We start from the raw sequence: 18,858 nt of genomic DNA on the forward strand, positions 1-18,858 counted from the left end.
GGATAAACCGGCTCATGTGTGCAAACTGAAAAAGTCACTCTATGGTCTTCGGCAAGCTCCTCGTCAATGATTTAAATGCCTCACTCAAGCTCTTGTCAACCTTGGCTTCCATCAGTCTAAGACTGTCATCAAACGCATCTTGCGGTATCTCCGCTCCTCTCTCGAGTACGGGATAACAATTCAGCCTTATAGCAACCTGAGAGTTTGTGCTTACAGCGATTCGGATTGGGCAAGTTCAGTTGATGATTGCAAATCCACATCCGGATTTTGCGTTTTTGTTGGCAGTGATCTTATTACCTTGGGTTCAAAACCAATCTCGTCAGTTTGTATACAATTATCATGCTAAGATTACTCATCTGTACTTATCTTGTAACCTGCTATCATAAAATTTACTTTCTCCTCTCTGTGTAACTGTAAAACCATCAACATAGCCTTCGAAGGGTGAATAGCCCAAACTGCATTAATAACTTCCTCTATAAAACAGGCTTATAAGAAGATCACTCATTGAGGCTGAAACCATGCTTGGAAACCCACGTAAAATTACAAGGACTCAAAGAAGTTAAGAGCTGCTAAAATAGTCCATTATATGGGCTGTTAAGAAGGTGAAATCAACCATTGCTGAGACTCAGGTTTGGAGACTCTTAATCCCATTAGTGTACCTGCATTGCTTAGTCTTAGAATGAACATACTAAAGCCACATTTGCCTAGCCTTAGAACCCAAAATAGTTCATCTTCCAAAGATCTCATCATGAGCAATCAACCGACTCCTTTTAATCAAGATACGTTGGGAAAAGAGGGTTTGACTCTTTCTCAAAGCAATTAATTTATGACAAATAAGCTTAAGCTTCGAAATTGGAATTATTAAACAGACTTTAGCCAGAGAAAGATGTCGACCAACATCGCAAAATAAAAATTTACAGGTGAAAAACACTTCATTTCAGCCATAACATAATTGCATATTGGATTTCATACATAATGTATCATACACTGCTCTCATCAGTTGATGAGCATCTGCAAAGTATAGGGTCTCTCCTAATCCTAATAATCAGCTTCAGTTGACCTGAGCAAAAGGAGATCTGGTAGGTGATGCTGCTTGCGGCATCATTTTGCTCTCGTTACGTCCCCATTTTACTCTCTTCTCCGAATTCTTCTCTTCTTTCACATTTCGGTATACAGCTGCTCTCATCTCTTCAATGGATGCTAAGCTGGGCACCGATACAGCTCGCCTTTTCGGTGTTGTGCCACTATGCTCATCAACCTGTGCATAGTTACATAAACTCTATCCATTTACAAATTGCTTGCAACAATCTCAACATTTCAGACAGACTGCTCAAGTCATGTCCTTGATGGAAGTTCTACTAGGGCTCCATTTATAAAATTCAAATTTATTGGTTGATTTCACTTTTTTTAGGGAGTTAATTTCAATTTTGTTAGAAACTGAGATGAGATATGTATTTCTGCTTACCTACCATTTCAAAATAAATTAGTAATTTATAGTTTGAAATAAAAAAAGATCTATAGTTTTTTAACTTTTTTAATGCTTTTAAACATTAAAAGTATTTATGCCTTATTGTATAAATGAGTTCAATTAGCCACAACAATGAAAGTATACTCTTCTCACTAAGTTTTACAACTAGGTAGATCATGCTAGAATTTAAAATTTTAGTCAGAATTGATGAAAACCATAACAAATTGATTTATTTTTGGCATAACACATTTTTGGTTCCATGCACTATTAGATTGTTTTGAATTGGGTCCCTCCACTATAATTTATATACATTAAGTCCTTACACTTTAAATTTTGTGAACATTAGATCCTTCCATCACAAAAAATTTAACGGTGTCAAGTCAAAACGAAAAAAACCTGATTGACAGACTTACTTTCAACGAAAATAAAAGTGTAAGGAGTAAGGACCCAATTCAGAAAAAGTTTATGTAAATACACACGCTTCATTTCCGTGATGGAGGAATCTAATGTCTAAAACATTAGTAGCATAGGGACTCAATTTTCACAAATAAAATTAGGATCCAATTCAAAAAAGTGAGATAGTGCAGGGATGCAAATATGCAATATCTATAAAGTTTAAAGAATAGGGAGTTAATTTTGACAAATAAAAATAGGACCCAATCAAAAAAGTGAGAGAGTGCAGGAATCCAAATATGCGTTTTGCATTTATTTTTAGATAAGTAGGCCTTAATCAAGTGTGGGCTCATAATTTACGTCACCAATAACTATATTCCAATTATGCATCAAAATAAACATGCATTGAGGAAGAAAAGGGCAGGCAAATCAATCATACCAAATATTCTTCTGTTAATGACTTCTCTGCTTTGGTTCTAATAGCTGCAATGCTTTGACCATGCTTCTCTTGTATAGACTTGAGTTGATCCAAACATTGTGCACTAATGGATTCAATTTCTGTCTTACTTTCTCGGTCATGCGTTAGTGAATCTACCAGGAAAATAAATTCCACAAAAAAAGGATTAAGAACAGTTAATGAATTTTGAACCAATGCAAAGAGTTTTTATCATTATAGTACCTTCAACTGCAGACATCACATCACACGTTCTAAAATCAAAATCTGCATCAATGGCAGACGACGCAGATAAATATTCTTCATGTGAAACATCATTTGCATTGATTTTTTCTCTGCAAAATAAACATAATTAGCTATGAAATGTAATAACTCAGAAAGAGGCATACAAATTCAATAGAAGGGTATAAGTAGCGCTTACTTCGTGGAAGACTTTATCTTAATAACATTGTTCTTATTGAGATTGCTTATGTATGATCGAGTATTCTCCCATTGTTGCCTCGAGTTGTCCGTCTTCTTTGTGCTACACATAATTGCAGTTTAATTTTCAATATTGTAGCAGATAAAATGACCATTTTCTGTTATAATTTGTGATTAAGCATGGTCTTCTCTGCGTTCTAAAATCAATACTTGTAACCAGATGTGTGCATTCTGTTTGATCAGAACTGTAGTTTTATTTTATTTTTTCTAAACAGAACTAAATTCATTTTATAGGAAATTATATTTCAAACAAAACCGAACTAATTTCATTTTATAGGAAATTAAATTTCAAACGAAATGGAACCAATCAGTTTGGTTGGTAATTTTGGTTCAATTTCACCAAATTTATGGATTCGGTTGGTTTGGTTTTCGCACAGGAAAACTGTGGCAGAAATCTTACTTCAGAATTCTACATTTATTCTTGACAAGGCATTTTCGCTGCTAAACAAATCAAAGTTTCTGCCACAATTTGACAAAATGATTAAGGTAAATCATTGTATTTATGTAAGTTGGAATTACCACTTCTGAAGAAAAAAAAAATACAATCTTTCTACTTAAACTCTCAAAGAGCTGAAAACGTACCATTCCTCAAGAACATTTTCCATAGCAGCCGTTGATTCAGCCGCTGAGAATGTGTCTTCCATGAAATGTCTTCCTACATTTTCGACGTATCTACTTATTTTTTCCTGAGCATTCATGGAAACCTGCTGCATACTGGACATGTCCTGCTGAAATCTCTTGTTCTCTTGTATGTTCAAGTTATTGATGTTCCTGGAAGTCTCTGAGACCTAATAATACATATAATTTGTAAACAGTAACTCTAATGTTAATAAAAAAGATAATAAAAACTAGATCCAAACAAATTAAGATAATCCTAAAAAGAAACAGATTTTTAACAGCCCGAAAAGTGCCTTAAACAATGGATTTTGCAGAAAATTAGCTGGTTACGGGTAAACTTGGAAAATCAGTTTTTGATCTGAATCAGTTTCCAATCCAATCAAAAGTTGTGGATTATCGCTCCGCAGAAGAAACAGTTCAAACTCAAGATACAACTGAAAGATTGACACTCACCATAACTGTTTTTCTAGATGTCAATGCTGATAATATTTCTGCAATATTTTCCAGTGCTTGTTTTTCCTCTCTGGCAGCTTCTTCCTGTTTAAGAAATAAAGTTCAGAACTTTTGTTGGACACTCAAAATCATGACAACACAACATATCTATTCAAAAATTGCTTACTTGAAATGTCTTCTCCAAATCAGCTAACTGGCGGGATTTTTTGATATGGCTTTCTTGAAGAGCTGTCATGACATTGGATGCCTGACAATAGAGATCTTTGAAATAGTTCACTGTTGCCTTTGAAATTACTTGGGAAGATGTCATAGTTCGCTTTAGTCCCTATTATTTTAAACCCGTTAAGAAATGTTCAATAAATGACAAGCAAACGAAGAAACCAAACACTTAGAACATAAAGAAAATTACTATTAGCCTTGATGTCAAGTAAAAATTAGTGTTTTCCCTGCATTTTGTTTCCCTGTGATAATTTGATTCTATTTAACTGAAACAGTTTTCATTCTTAATTCGGAAAACAAGATTCTAACTTAGCCTCAGGGCTGATAGTAATTATCCCTCAAAAATAACATAACCTCATGTAACCTACATCCTCCTGTTGTCGGGCGGATAGAGCTAACAGCTGTTTCTGCTCATTTAGTAAATTCTGAGTTTCTTGAATAACCTCCTTGGCCTCCAATACAGCAGTGGCAAGAAACTGTCAAGAGAAAGACATGGTCACAACTCAAGACAATCATAATCATTTTACAAAAGATAACAATTATCTTCATAAGGTGGGTTACATGCTCAACAGCCGTAGTTTGAGATGAGATTGTAGCATTTATATGCTCCAAATCAGATGACGCTTTCTTTTGCATTGTGTTGGCAAGTTCCTTTAAGGTTGCTACTCCTGAAGTGTATGTCTCGGTCAGTTTCTTAATCCTTGATTCCAAAATTTCTGTTGCCTGCAGTAATTACGGACATGAAAAAGATGAGTAAATAATAATAAACAGAGATATAATGGATATAAGGATTCTCTCTTACATCACATTTGCTAGCAAGAAATGATTGAGAATGTTCTTCCATGCATCTTATGTGTTGCTGTTGTTGAGAAACTGACATAAGGATAATCCTGTGCACATCTTTCAAACTTTGGTCAAGATGAGAACCAAATACCAAAATTTGTCGCTGGTTATCCGCTTCCATCTTGTTCTTCTGATCTGCAGGGAAAATAACTTTCTTTTAACTGGAAACTATAATGTTGGCATTTTTCATATCTTTCTTAAAACCTTGTGATTTCCAAAACTGTCAGCACTATGTAAACTTTTTCGAGTATAGTTTAGTTTGGGTACTTCGCGTGATCAAAGAGGATATATAAAAGACATTTTCTCTGACGATGTAACAACTACCAAGCATACAGGTTACGTTTTTAAAAATACATTTTATATGTTCTGAACTTAAGTATTAAAGACATTATTGATAGATTTATAGAGAGAATGAGAAAACTTAAATTGAAAAAAAGTTGCAACAAATTGTTTGTTGTTACATGCTGTTGTGATAAAATGATCAGGAAGGGGTTCTTCGTACCTAATTTTGTGAACAGAGAAGTTATGTCTTCTGATGCAGTTTGCAACTCAGTTCGTAGCTCCTTTGCCCGTTCAGTCAAGGATTTTTCTGTTTATGTAAGTAATATTTAAGAATAACAACAAGCTTAAAAGTTTTTTTAAAAATGGTTAATCACTTTAATTACCTGAGTTAAGAAGCTCAGAGATGATAAATTCCTTTTCCTTCAGTGTTGAGATAGCTACTCTATAATTCTCATGAAGATCAAGAAGTTCCTTGTTACATTTCTCAAGATTTAACTGTAAAAATATGATTTAATTATGATAAGATACATTTCCATAAGAATTTTAAATACTAAAACAATAATTTTCGAATCACGTAGTTACCTTACAATCTTTGAGATCACTTTCTATGTCAAGTTTCTGCTCCTGCTCTGTGAGATAAAGCTCACGAAACTTATCAACTTGCTGCATTAAAATGGAAGTCCACTAAGTATAATTACAAATTTACAAGACACATGAACGATAAATAATCACAATACGTCATACCTTCTCACTAAGGTTGAGATCATTTTCCAACTGTTCTATCTTCTCAATCCTTGCCTGCAGGTGGTTGTATCGTACTTATTTATTAGCAATTCAAACAAATGCAGGTATATTGATTTATGCTAGAGAGATTTATGAATTTCAGATTTGATAGTTAAAGCCAACTGGGTACATCTGCTGGTTATGATTGATAAATATTATGCAGGGTGTGAATGTGTAATGTCTACCTTCTTTTCCGTTTCATCCTGTACATATCTGTCGTGCGGAACATAAACACCATTCTTTTCCCTTGCTGCTTTAACATCTGCACAAATGAATATTGATAAGCAACCTCATTTAAATATAACTTTTTTATCGTGTGAAACAATTTGAAAATATTTGTACATGTCCTCACCTTCTTTCATTCTCTCAATTTCTAAGTACAGATCCTTGAGCAACACAGCCTTGGACATTTTTTGGTTTGCCTGCAAAAATGGATAACTTCCGTCATTATCACAAAAGCAAAGAAAGCAACCGAATGTAACATTTTAAACAATTGAAAATCCAACAAACCTCTGGTTTGTTCTTTATGTTCTTGGCTCGGTAAGCATAATCTAGTGTGCTTAATGTCTCTTCTAATGAATGAACAGAAGGAGAAATTGTAGCAATTATGCAAGTTTTTGTCTTTCCTCCCAAGGAGTCTCTTAATAGCCTTGTCAACTTACTATCCCTAAATAATACAGAAATTAAAGATTTAATTGCAAACAATAAGACCAATAAATTAGACTAGAAATAAGAGATGAAAAAAGAATGAAAATATGAACCTGTAAGGTATATGAGTTGAATGTTCCACAAGTGCATTTATAACACGGCCCAGAGTAAGTAAGCTCTTGTTTATCTCCCCTGCTTCTCTTGCACGGCCCTGCAATTTGATTAAAAGAGTTATCAACTTATTATAGCTGCTCAAAACTAAGGCCAACAACTTAAGGGTTGCGTCGAAAAAGTAAAGAAATTAACTTTTGACTTTTGAATGTCCAAGCCAACTAGAAAATATTTACAAAGTTACATAGAAAATGTGGACATCCATATAAGAAATTCAAAAGAAACTGATGTGAAAAGCAGTTAGCCAGTGGTTGTTCATTCATCAGCTTGTTTAAGTGGAACAAGAAGAATATGTTTTTGAATCAACTAAACTAATTTTACATTCAATGCCCAGATAAAAACCGGCAAGTAGGATTTGTTTGACACGTAAAACTTATGCAGAAAAGATGATAAACTGAAGGACTCTAAGTAAATTATAATTGAAGTATTAAGCTAGATAAAAATGAGACTATAGATATGAAAAAATATTATATCTCAGAACCTCTCTTGCGCCTGAGCGAGAAATGTTCTCTGATCCTGCCAGATCAACAAGATTAAGCTTGCCACATTTAATAAGTTCTTCATCTCCAATTGTAGCTTCTTTTATGTGGACAGTAATAGAAAAGACAGAATGAGATCGACTGTAGCAGGAAGAAAAACATAATTCAGCAAGATGCTATCTTTTATCCTTAATTCATTAACATTGGCAAAATTTTCAATTGTAGATGAAAACAACCTGCTATGTTTGTTCAACAAAGTATCTGCGGTGCGTCTTTTAGCCGATCCTCGCTCTAAAAGAGTGTAGATTTCATTTGCACTGTAAACAGCTTCTTCCTCAAGGCCTCTTACAACCACACAACCCTTTCCATCCTCCATCAAAGAAATAGGTTTCCTCTGCCTATCTTCTGTAGACCTCGCATTGTCTTCTGGAGCTAGTAAATCAGTTATTTCTTCATTGTACAGTTCCAAAAATGTCACTTTCATGCTATAATCTGCATTTTGGGCCTCAAGTGTGTCAAAGATTTGGCGAACTGCTCGTGGTATGACACCAGCCTCAGCAGGCAAATCTCCACCCTACATAAACATTAAGAAATGCAACATATAAACATTCACTACAGAAGATTCAAGCATCTACATATCTATACCGCAAAGAATTACAAAAAGAAAATGGAATAAGCCAAGTGTCTCCTACCTTATTTCGCATTCCACCTTCCATTGTATATGTTTTTCCAGTGCCAGTCTGCCCATATGCAAAAACTGTGCAGTTAAACCCGTCAAGAACTTCATTAACAATCGGGACAATCGCTTGATCATATATCGATCTTTGTTGCGCTTTAGGACCAAAAACCTGCATCCCCAACATTTTAAAAGGAATACAAAACTGCAGATCAATCTTGATCAGAAACTACAATTATTTTAAAAGCTGTAAAATCATTACCTTATCAAAGTTGAAGACTCTATCCAGTTGTTTATTAGCCACATTTTGCAAAACATTGACCTCTCTCTTAAGCTCATTACATAATATCACTTTTGGAACATTAGCCTTTTGCTCTTCATCACTCAATGGCCTGAAATTCAAATTGGAGCCATTAAAAAAAACATAAAATCTTAGTTCTTATTCAAGTGAAAGTGAGATATATCTAAAAATTTACCATCCACAAATTAACATCTCCTAATTTGGATCCAAACTCACAATATAATGCAATTCCTAATTTAATTTAATTTTTGACAGAAGTAGAATCTAATTACGTTAATAGTTAATGCTCTGAGACTCGAACCCGAGACCTCAGAAATGTATTGCAGCGCCTTACACACAAATACAAATATACCTGCATCTGAGAAGAACTTGAACATTAACCTCTTTATCTCTATCCTGACGGTTTGAGTTCCACTCCGCTACTCTCGAATCCTGCCGTGAGCGCCGCTCCGGCCGGGGCGTAAGAAAAGGAGACGGAGACGGCGTTACTCCTCCTAACCCTACTTTCCTGAAATGATCTGGAGTAACTGACATCATTCTGTTTTTTTTAACCTAATCCGTCGTCAAAAACAATTTGTTAGCAACTCAGTCCAAGAAAATCAAACAAATTTAATGGAAAATTTGAAAATTGGACTAACTGGTGAATCAAGTGACTATAATTTTGGGACTATAGCAGAAGAAATTTTAAAAGAGGTTATTTTATTTTATTTTTTTCAATTTTCTTGCTCTCTAACGGCTACTTGCTGTTTATATTACAGGGAAGGAGCCGAGGCCGAGGGGGGGAAAAAGACACGTTAGCGACATAGGCAAGGCGGTACTGGACGTTTTTTCAAAGAGTGGGCCCCGCGGTTAAACAAATTCAAACTAGTAGCTTTACCAAATTATTTTAAAACTTCTCATATTTATCGTAATTTACATTTTAATTCCATTTATTTAAAAATTAAATGATTGGTCCCTTACTTTTAATTCTGTCAATAATTTAGTCTCTCCATCTATTTTTGGTGCTAGTCAACCAAATTAAAGGACTTATGGATAAATTAATTTTAAACTTGAAGGATAAAATCGTAGATAAAAACAAAAATGGAGGACCAAATTGTTTTTTTATTTAGTCCTTTCACTTTTAACTAACACCAAAATAGATGGAAGGATTAAATCGTTGATGGAAGTAAAAGTAATGAACCAAATCGTTTGATTTTTAAATAAAAAAGACGAAAGTGTAAACTATAACATATGTGAGGAATTTCAGAGTAATTTACTTTTTTTTAACAAATCGTGACTGTTATTTCCATTAAGCTCAAATACTTTTTTTTTCTTTCACAGGAATATCAATAATGTTTTTTAACATTTAATTTTTTCTAAAAAATAATAATATTCTTTTACCAAACATCAAGATAGATTTTTTTGAATAAAAATTTCCTGCTGCCCTGCAACAGTGGATGTGGCAGCCTAACAAGCTGCCGCACATGCCTTCTCACATCCCCTGTAATGGTTAAATAACCATTTTAATGAAATTAAATTAACCAGTTTAATCATTATAATTATCTATTAATTATTATACTAATTTAAATATGAATGTTTTCTGAAAGAGCATTTAAGTTTTGATTGAAAATGTTTGAAATGCGTGTCTTCCAATTCAGTGGGTTATCCCGTAGTCGAAACCATTGAGTGATGAATCCAAACAGAAAACAGAAAAGACAGACATGTAATCACTTGTTTTGAAGAAGTTCTACCTATATTAGCTTAGCAGCAAATTGATTGTCAGACATTTGTACAAAATTAATTAGATTGTGCTTCTTCATCTGTAAATTTTAGAGGCTCAGGTGCCATTTGGTAGATATTTTTCAAATAGTAATCTTAATCAATGAACAAAATGATTTAAATTTATGTATAATTTAAAATGTCAAGTTCTGAATCTTGTTTCCCAGTCAATAAGAATATGGGTATTGCTTAAAACTGAATTTTGTTAAAATTGTAGTGATTAATTCTTTGATTTTAGTCCATGGGTATCCTTTAATGTATTCTACTTTGGATGGGTTTTTGGATTCAAAGATTATGAAAATAATGGGATTGTCTTGCATTATCCGTTTGATAACATGTCTAATTGATATGTGAGACTCTGATAACAGGTCTAATTGAATTCTTTGCAAAATATGGGAATGTGAATTTTGCTTAGAAGTTGTTTGCTGAAATGCCTCAAAAAGAAGTGTTTGTAGGAACGTCATGATTTATGGTGATGAAATGCACACATGGTGGTGTGGAGGGTAGACTTGAGCTATTTTTATAGATGGAGTCCGATGATGTTATATTCTTGGCTAGCATTGGAATACAAAAGGTTATAGAGTATTAGATAAGGCTTAAGGTCTGAAAAACTACTAACCTTTCAAAAAAAATTCAATAACACCCTCACCTTGCAATTTTTTCAATAGCACCCTATTTTGTATTTCTGGCTTTCAATAGCACTCTAAATTAAAAATATTAGATGATTTGATTACTATTAGGATGAAAATTTTCAAAAAAACTAAATTTAAAGGTGAAATCATACTTTTTTCTACTTGAACACTTTTAAACAAGTCCTTTTATTTTAAAAAAATTCAAATAAGTCCTCGATAAATGAGTTTAATTTGATGATTTATGGTGCTATTGAAAGTCAATAATACAAAATAGGGTAAAATTGACTATTTTATAAGGTCGGGGTGCTATTGAAAGCCAAAAATAAGAGATAGGGTGCTATTGAAGAAATTATAAGGTGAGGGTGCCATTGAAAAAAATTTGAAAGGTCGGTAGTTTTTCAGACCTTAAGCCATTAGATAATATATGCAACATGTACAGCACTGAGGGTAATTGTTCAAGAAACGAAAGAATACGTGAAAGAATGTCTATCTGTAGCAACTCTTCTAAAGAAACAGTAATTAAAAAATTAAAATTATAATACTCAAATTGGTTAATTAACCCATCATTAAAATGGTTATTTAACCATTTAACCGGAATGCAAGGAGGCATGTGTGGCAGCCTGCACGCGCCCTGTTGCAACAGGAAATTTTTGTTTGATTTTTTTTTTGCCAAAAGAAAATAGATAGATGGCAAGAACATGTATTACTAATATTAATTACATGATAAAAGAACTGGATTGCTAAACACCGCCCTTTTTACTTAGCACCGCTCAGCCACATTATATATTTGCCCTTTTCACTTTTTGAATAGAAAACCAACTAATAAACAAAAAACCTAAATCCTCTCAACTCATTCAACTTTTCACGAATTCATATTTTACGAAAATGTCGGATTCCGAACGAGATGAAAATCGACAACCTCCGGTAAGTTTTTTTTTTTAATTTCGATTTTTTTTAAAAACGCTTAATTAAAGAGACGTCGTGATTTCACGGAGGGGACGCCGGAAAACGGGGGGACGCCGAAAACAGCGTCCCCCCCTTCCGGAGGGGACGTGGAACGTCCACATCCCCTCCGGAAAAACGGCGTCCCCTCTTCTGGAGGGGACGCCGTGGGGCGTCCGGCGTCCCCTCTTCCGGAGGGGACGCCGGACGCCCGTTCCGTGACCTAAAAAAAAAAAATTTAAAAAAATAATAATTAAATAAATTTAAATTTAAATCTAATTATTATTTTTTATTTTAGAAAAGTTATAAAATAAATAATTATTTTAAATAAATTAAATAATTTTAGAAATTTATTTAATTTAATATATATTATTTCTATAACTTATATTTAAATTTTTATAATTGCAGGGCGGAAAGCGTAGGGGGAAGACGTTTTTGGCCCCAGAATTAGGGGGATCGGGAGCCCGTCACGTTACTACGCGTAAAGTTTCTGCCTCAGCTCGACGGAAGAAACAAGCGCATACTTCTCCCGATGACATGCACATTTCTGTTGAGGATCTTAGAGAGTCTGATGATTTTGAGAGCTCAGAGGACGAGCCAAGTGAAAAAATTTACATTTCTAAACAGAAAAAGGGTGCAGGTGGTCGGTTCGTTAGCGACTCGTCATCAGGTAAATATAATTAAATGATTATAATTAATTTAATAATGTTGTTAAAAAATTTAAATGTAATTTAATTATGTTTAATGTTACTTTCAGGGTCGAACAGACGACCTGAAGAGGTTGACGTGTAGACCGTTACTGGTCCAGTACCTGGTGGACCCGAGGATGACACTGTTATTCCTAGTTTTTTCGGGCATGTCGCTTCTCGGCTATGGGATGGGGCGGACAGAGGCGTGCTGAAGTGTCAGACTAGACATGGAGCTCTGAAGAAGCTGAGACAGTGGTATGAGACGGCCTCAGAGGAGGTTAAGGTGCTGATAGACGGGACTGAGATATCACATCTCCCGTTTATCATGTTTGATCATCTGGATATCCCGCTCCTTTCTGCATTTGTGGAGCGATGGCAGCCAGATACAAACTCTTTTCACATGCCATTCGGGGAGATGACCATCACATTACATGACGTGTGACATATTCTTCGGATTCCAGTTGGTGGGGCTATGGTTTCTGGTGCGATATTCTGTTATATTTTTCACATTTAATTTTTGCGTTAAAATTAAAATTTATTATTAAAATATTTAATTTGAGATTTTGTAATTTATTAGGTTTAATAATTCTTTAATTAGGTCTCATTATTATGTTAGGTAAATTTAATGTTATTTAGGATAAGTTAATTGTTTTAGGTTATTTAATAAAATATTTAGACAAATTAGTTGTTTAATGTGGATTGTGTTTTGGTTTGCAAATTGTAATTTTTTTGCAGGACTTCCCTGAAAAATGGGTGATGCTCATTTTTAGGGGAAGTGCTGCACAATTTTTTCTAGAAATTTACTGTACCTATTGCGTGATATTAATTTAAATTGCAAAATTATGTTTTCAGTTCAGCCGAATAAGGCTCAGCTGATGGCTTACTGCGTACAGATTTTAGGTATTTCACCAGAGGATCTGGTGAGTAAGACGAGCAAGCATTTTGCCTAGGGAGGTGTGCTGATTGAGTTGATCATCAGCTTATGTAGGCATGGCCGTACTGCAGAGGTGGAGGCGATAGCCTGGATCTGGTTGACGTTAGGTTGCACTCTATTCACTGACAAGAGTGGCCATCAGATTAGACCTGCAACCATATGGGAGGTGCGGGAGGGAGTCACAGATACGAGTACAGTTTCCTGGGGCTCAGCTACACTTGCTTATCTCTATCGGCAGCTTGGAATCTCATCGAGAGGAGACTGCTCGGGTTTGACTGGGTGTCTGACACTGCTGCAGACATGGATTTATGAGTACTTTCCATGCTTTCGGCCCCAGCGAGAGCGGCTGTTGATCGAGTCTCATCTTCCTCGAGCTTCTAGCTGGAGTGCTACTGCGTCAGAGTGTTCAGCCACCCGACTTCGGTCCTTGCGAGCTCGTTTGGACATGCTGACTGCTGAGGAGGTATGTAAATTTGTTAATTTATTAGTTAAATTTGATTTTATTACGATCGCTATATTTTAATTTTGGTTTTGTAATTTTTTAACAGATCACATGGCTCCCTTTTGGCGACGAGCCTGCTGCCAGCGTAGAGCACACTGCATATTATGGGTGGATAGCGTACCGGGACATTGTCGAGCCATACATGCCTTCTAGGGTGCTGCGACAGCTGGGTTATGTGCAGACTGTACTTGTGCCAATTTGTCGGCCAATAGGGGCTGTTAGGTCTTGGAAGTCACTCAAGTACTCTGTGGACATGAGTGTGACGATTGCGGTTGACATGTGGAACGCTTTTCCGATCATGTACAAGCTGCCGTTAATGGGATTTGAGGAAGCCCACGTTATTGCTGGAGGATGCCATCCAGCGTACCTGGACTGGTTCGAGCGCCATTCACACCCCCGTATCCTTCCTGGCAGAGATCTTCCACGACGACATCCTCCCCGCAGCAACAACGATTATGTAAGTTTTCATTTTATAATTTAGTGAATATTACATATATTTAACATATTGAATTTACTTGTCTATTTATGGTATTACAGTGGATGACACTGGTGACCACCGAGTTCGAGCATTTCATCGAAAAAGTCAGCACGATTACCGCCCAACATAGACAGCACTGCGAATTTGACGGCATTCCGGAGTTGGAGACTGAGGCGGAGGAGGCCAGCACTACTTTGGAGAGAGTCATTACCGCTTGGCGTAGTGCTAACTGAGTGCTGTTAGTATATGTTGTATGTTTATATTATTAGTACTTTTTTCTGATTATGGACTTGTTTTTTTTTTTAGATGTTAGTTTCTAGAGAATTTTTTTATATTATGTACGTTTTTGTTTTTATGCAATTTCATGAACATTTTTAAATATTACGTACTGTGGAGTTCAAAAATATTACACGTATAATAATTAAACACACAGTCAGCATAATTACCGAATAAACATTTTACAATCAACTCAATCTGCCATACCTATCAAACTATCTCATTGCTCTCTCCTATTAGCATATAAAGTATGCCAAGACTGAACAGTATGGTCCCTGTGCTGGAACCACAGGGTGGGAATTGGTGGGACAGGAAAATTATCCTGTAAATTCAACCTAACAAAGTGAGCGCGTCCACTAATATACAATATCACTATCTCCTTCGATGGTCGTGAGTGAACCTCAGAGGAATGCAAAGGCAGAACAGTAAACGAAGAGAACCGCGTCTGTTGTAGCGTCCCGCCTTGTATGTAAATAACAGCTGCATTGAAGATAGTGGCAATAGGGAACAAGTCATCCAATACCTGCATCCATTTAATAAGTCAGAATATAAATATCATTTTTTAGAAAAATATAATAACTTTGTGATAAATTTATATAATTCAATTAAATACCTGCATCCAGTTGCGAGGGCCACACTCTCCCCCTTCCCAACTAATACGTGTAATGGCCGCTTGCAACCCATCAATGCAAATACCCTCGTATCGATAAGGGTGGGCGGAGATTTCGTTTGCAATGTTCATTCTAGTCATTCCCCACATCTCCTCGTCACCATATATGTGGTCTGCCACCACGCGAAATCCACAGTTGCCGTCTCCACGCACGTCCACAAGCTCGTCAACGAATGGTAAAAGGAATCCTGGAATAACCTCCGCATTTTGCAAACCAGCTGCGGGAAATAAAAAAATTATTATTATAAATAACAAGGATACTACTAGAGTAGACGTACATAACGAATATTAGTGGATGATAATTACCTGACGCGGATGTACGATTTTTCTGACCTTTGGAAGATTTAGGACGACCACGTACACGGTCCTTGTACTCATGACGACTCGGATCCCGCTTTGTTGATTTGCTCCCCTTTGGTCGACCTCTGACATTTGTTTTCACTTCTGGTTCCATGTAGCCTAAGTCTTCGGGGTGAAGTCGCTCTCGAACAATACGAGAAATATCACGCAACACTGAAGGATCCTTAGTCATGACCTCCTCGGCGACCTCGTGAAAATACTGATGTTCCTCAGTCTGAAAACCAGCAAAATCGGGTTGCGCAGATGTGTCCAGCCCATCGCCGAGAATAACAAGTTTCGTCCAAAACGGGTGTATACTGTCAAGGCTGATCGGGTTACCTGCAAATAACACATATTAGCTTTCAATAACAATATTATTATTTTTAATATTAGTATTCAATGAAAGTGGTGCGTGATACCTGAATCGACCACCGCTCGCAGCTCACATGCACAGGGGATCTGATGTGTTGATCTAACCACACAACCACTGCGATCGTAGACATCGGTACTCAATTCTCGCATACGCCTTAGTTCTTTCGATATTAAATCCAGACAGTAATGCGACACTCTGCATGAGAGCTTATCAAATGGAAAACCGCGTCGATGTACGCCAATAGTCCGTCTGGAGTCCTCAAGTGTTTTGCTGCAGTAATTTTAAAACATGTATATTAATAATAATGACAACATAATTTATATAAGTACTAATATTACTCGACAAGAATGTTACCGGATATCTGTCAGCTGCGACTGTATAACTTTGTCGACCTTCGTCCAGACTGTGTCCAGAGCACCGGTGCTAGATTTGAGCCACTGCTTAAGCTAAGCATGTGCGCTCTCGACTCTACATGTGGTGGTGTTTCCAAAATGTAGGACTAAGTCCGTCCAGCAAGATACGAACTTGTCTCTGTGTCCCAGCCAAGTCCCCTCAATGTACTGTATCAACCCTGGAAAACCTTTAAACCGATCTCTGAAGTGCTCCACAACTATGTTATATTGATCAAAAGTTGGCGCTCTGATAATTTTCTTCCAAGTACTATTCTTGAATATTTCAGCAAACTCTTGGTTTTTCCCACTAATTCTGTACACTCTATCTTCTATATCCTTATTTATGTGCCACGTACATAGTAGATGAGAAGAACGTGGGAAAACCTCTGACACTGGTCTGATAAGCCCCAATTCTCGATCAGTAAGAATAGCGCTCGGATGAATATGTTCCCCAATCAAGCACCTGCATTATTGCCCGATGATTTAATAAGTAATTTGAATTTGAATATCATTAAAATATTAAATAACATAATTATAATCAAATACCTCAGTCTCTCCAATACCCATCTGTAGCTCCCTTCAGTCTCATCCTTCATAATTGCATATGCAATTATGAAGTTCTTGTTGCAAGGAGTCATTCCATTAATCTCAAAAAAAGGCAGCTTGTACTTGTTCGTCTTGTACGTGGAGTCCATGCCGATGATCCAGTAGTACGTACGAAGTAGTCTCACTGAATCAGGATGAGCCATGAAAATATGGGTCAACACACCTGTATCCTCCTCAGCAAGAGTCCAGTGTACATAATCATTTTGCTGAGCCATGTGATAAAATTGCCCAACCACATCTCTACCCTCAAAGCTAGACTTTCTCAAAGTCTTTCTATAGTTGTACACTTGCTTTATTGTAGGGTTGTCAGATGGTACTTTTTCTTTTAAAGCTGCCATGATAGAACACGGCTTCGCTTGTGTCGCACTCATATCTCGCACAATTTCTTTCGCCTCGCCACTCAGCCCACTCATCTGACGGTATCCTTCAGGATACACAGCTAGAGCATGGTTGTGTGTACTCGAAATACCAGGATCTGTAAGTATAAACCATGCAGTCTTTCCTAATTTGACAATAATTTTAAATTTGCACTTACACGCTTTTGTCTTCGTATTTTTCCGTACGAAGGAATCAGAATCTGTGAATGAACCTCTGTAACGCTCACCCCGAGCACATCGCAGAAGCTTCTTTTTCCCCTCGTTCTTATTTGACGAAATGACTAATTCAAATCCAATCTTTATAGCAGTACTCTTAGCCCAAGTAATTGCTTCAACATCACTATCAAACCCATGATCTAGCTTAAACCAATCGCTGTAATCAATTCCGTCACCGCCATAATCTTCTAAATGAACCTGCAAAATATAAATACTTACGTTTAACAAATCGTAATAATATGTAATAAAAAGTCGTAATAATATACAATAAAAAATCACTGTAATTATTAAAAAAAATCATTTTAACGTTTTTTTTATAGCAGTACTTAATTTTCGGCTGCGACGTTTCGGTCGCGGCCGGAAAAGGGGAACGCCGAAATCCACGTCCCCTCTAGAGAAGGGGACGTGGACTTGGGCGTCCCCTCTAGAGGAGAGGACGTTGATTTTCACGTCCTCTCCTCCGGAGAGGACGGCAGACTCCGGCGTCCCCTCCTCTGGAGAGGACGTGAAACGCAATCGTCCCCCTTCAAAAATTTTAAATTAAAATTTAAAATAACTAATTTTTACCTCGGAAAAGCCGGAAAAACTTGTTTCCGAACGTCGGTACTCGTTTCCCGACGAATTATACTCGTTATACGTCATTTTACTCGACTTTTTACGTATATGTTCGAATGTGTTCGAATGAGTTGAGAGAACTCATTTTTTTGAAATTTTGCTAGAGGGGCAGAAATGTCTTTCACCTGTGCGGTGTTAAGTAAAAGCGGGCGGCGAATAGAAAAACCCTAAAAGAAAGACAACAAGCTCATATTAACCCCTATAATCGGACAAAAAAAACAAATAAACCTTTAAAATTGAGGTCGGCTCACTTCACACCCTGCAACTGTCCAAAACGGCTCACATCACACCACAAACTTGACTCCATTAGTTTCCATGTCAAATGATGACGTGGCACATAGAAATAATGTTCAAAAAAATCCTTAATGTTTAAAATACTTACCAATCTTATACTCACAATTTTTTTAACAATTTTCACCCTCATCTTCATTTAAATATCAATAATTAAAAAATATTTAAAACTAAAATATTTATGAAAACAATTGAAACACAATTAAACATTTTGAAATAAAATTAAACGCTGTAAAATTCAATTAAACACCTCAAAATTTAACTAATTAAATCTAATTCACCCACCCAAAACACCCGCCGGAAACCACATCTGCAATCTCCGGTAAAAATATATCCCAACTAAAAATTAAAATAATAATAATAAATAAAAAAATTGTCTTCTCCGACCGTCACCAACGCCTCCATGTCCTCACCTCTTCCATTATTAACACCAACTACACCTCTATTATCATCACCATAGATCACACCAAATGCATATGCCATTGTTCATTGATTTAATA

At 36.2% G+C, this 18,858-nt stretch overlaps 3 protein-coding genes across 4 annotated transcripts; all 3 read right to left on the reverse strand.

Annotated features, from left to right (window-relative positions):
• Positions 1 to 913: 913 nt before the first annotated feature.
• Positions 914 to 9,024, reverse strand: LOC126665196 (kinesin-like protein KIN-5B). Of its 2 annotated transcripts, XM_050357920.2 has the most exons (24): positions 8,907 to 9,024; positions 8,621 to 8,820; positions 8,230 to 8,359; positions 7,984 to 8,139; positions 7,528 to 7,865; positions 7,294 to 7,432; positions 6,755 to 6,852; positions 6,504 to 6,660; positions 6,346 to 6,415; positions 6,179 to 6,255; positions 5,955 to 6,008; positions 5,793 to 5,873; positions 5,594 to 5,705; positions 5,431 to 5,517; positions 4,888 to 5,063; positions 4,647 to 4,808; positions 4,454 to 4,561; positions 4,033 to 4,191; positions 3,867 to 3,950; positions 3,378 to 3,583; positions 2,737 to 2,838; positions 2,541 to 2,650; positions 2,301 to 2,452; positions 914 to 1,258 (listed from the first exon to the last, which is right to left on the reverse strand). In XM_050357920.2, exons 2-24 carry the CDS (start codon positions 8,803 to 8,805, stop codon positions 1,052 to 1,054), a joined length of 3,150 nt encoding a protein of 1,049 aa, XP_050213877.1. In that variant the 5' UTR covers positions 8,806 to 8,820; positions 8,907 to 9,024; the 3' UTR covers positions 914 to 1,051. The 2 variants fall into 2 exon arrangements, with proteins under 2 accessions (XP_050213877.1, XP_050213876.1); XM_050357919.2 differs by having other exon boundaries at positions 8,621 to 9,024.
• Positions 9,025 to 14,641: 5,617 nt separating this feature from the next.
• LOC130015033 (uncharacterized) lies at positions 14,642 to 16,088 on the reverse strand. The gene is made up of 4 exons (XM_056104421.1): positions 15,908 to 16,088; positions 15,456 to 15,827; positions 15,093 to 15,367; positions 14,642 to 15,002 (listed from the first exon to the last, which is right to left on the reverse strand). Exons 1-4 carry the CDS (start codon positions 16,008 to 16,010, stop codon positions 14,700 to 14,702), a joined length of 1,053 nt encoding a protein of 350 aa, XP_055960396.1. The 5' UTR covers positions 16,011 to 16,088; the 3' UTR covers positions 14,642 to 14,699.
• Positions 16,089 to 16,307: 219 nt separating this feature from the next.
• LOC126664371 (protein FAR1-RELATED SEQUENCE 5-like) lies at positions 16,308 to 18,841 on the reverse strand. Its single transcript, XM_050356738.2, has 4 exons — positions 18,772 to 18,841; positions 17,864 to 17,976; positions 16,800 to 17,650; positions 16,308 to 16,716 (listed from the first exon to the last, which is right to left on the reverse strand). The coding sequence occupies exons 1-4, from the start codon at positions 18,839 to 18,841 to the stop codon at positions 16,308 to 16,310; spliced, it is 1,443 nt and encodes a 480-aa protein (XP_050212695.2).
• Positions 18,842 to 18,858: the final 17 nt, after the last annotated feature.

The sequence above is a fragment of the Mercurialis annua genome, linkage group LG1-X, assembly GCF_937616625.2.
Source record: "Mercurialis annua linkage group LG1-X, ddMerAnnu1.2, whole genome shotgun sequence".
NCBI classification, from domain to species: Eukaryota; Viridiplantae; Streptophyta; class Magnoliopsida; order Malpighiales; family Euphorbiaceae; genus Mercurialis; species Mercurialis annua.

Bases quoted from the DNA above. Each gene is read 5' to 3' on its own strand.
- LOC126664371 (XM_050356738.2), bottom strand. From the start codon at position 18,841: ATGGCATATGCATTTGGTGTGATCTATGGTGATGATAATAGAGGTGTA. The intron at 17,977-18,771 runs GTGAGGACATGG...AAATTTTTGAAG, and splicing joins TGGTGTTAATAATGGAAGAG to GGGGACGATTGCGTTTCACG. The intron at 16,717-16,799 runs GTATTTGATTAT...GCAATAATGCAG, and splicing joins TGGGTATTGGAGAGACTGAG to GTGCTTGATTGGGGAACATA.
- LOC126665196 (XM_050357920.2), bottom strand. From the start codon at position 8,805: ATGATGTCAGTTACTCCAGATCATTTCAGGAAAGTAGGGTTAGGAGGA. The intron at 7,866-7,983 runs GTAGGAGACACT...ATGTTTATGTAG, and splicing joins AAGGTGGAATGCGAAATAAG to GGTGGAGATTTGCCTGCTGA. The intron at 5,518-5,593 runs GTAATTAAAGTG...TTACATAAACAG, and splicing joins CTCTGAGCTTCTTAACTCAG to AAAAATCCTTGACTGAACGG.
- LOC130015033 (XM_056104421.1), bottom strand. From the start codon at position 16,010: ATGCGAGAATTGAGTACCGATGTCTACGATCGCAGTGGTTGTGTGGTT. The intron at 15,828-15,907 runs GTATCACGCACC...TGTTATTTGCAG, and splicing joins GCGAGCGGTGGTCGATTCAG to GTAACCCGATCAGCCTTGAC. The intron at 15,368-15,455 runs GTAATTATCATC...TATTTCCCGCAG, and splicing joins AAATCGTACATCCGCGTCAG to CTGGTTTGCAAAATGCGGAG.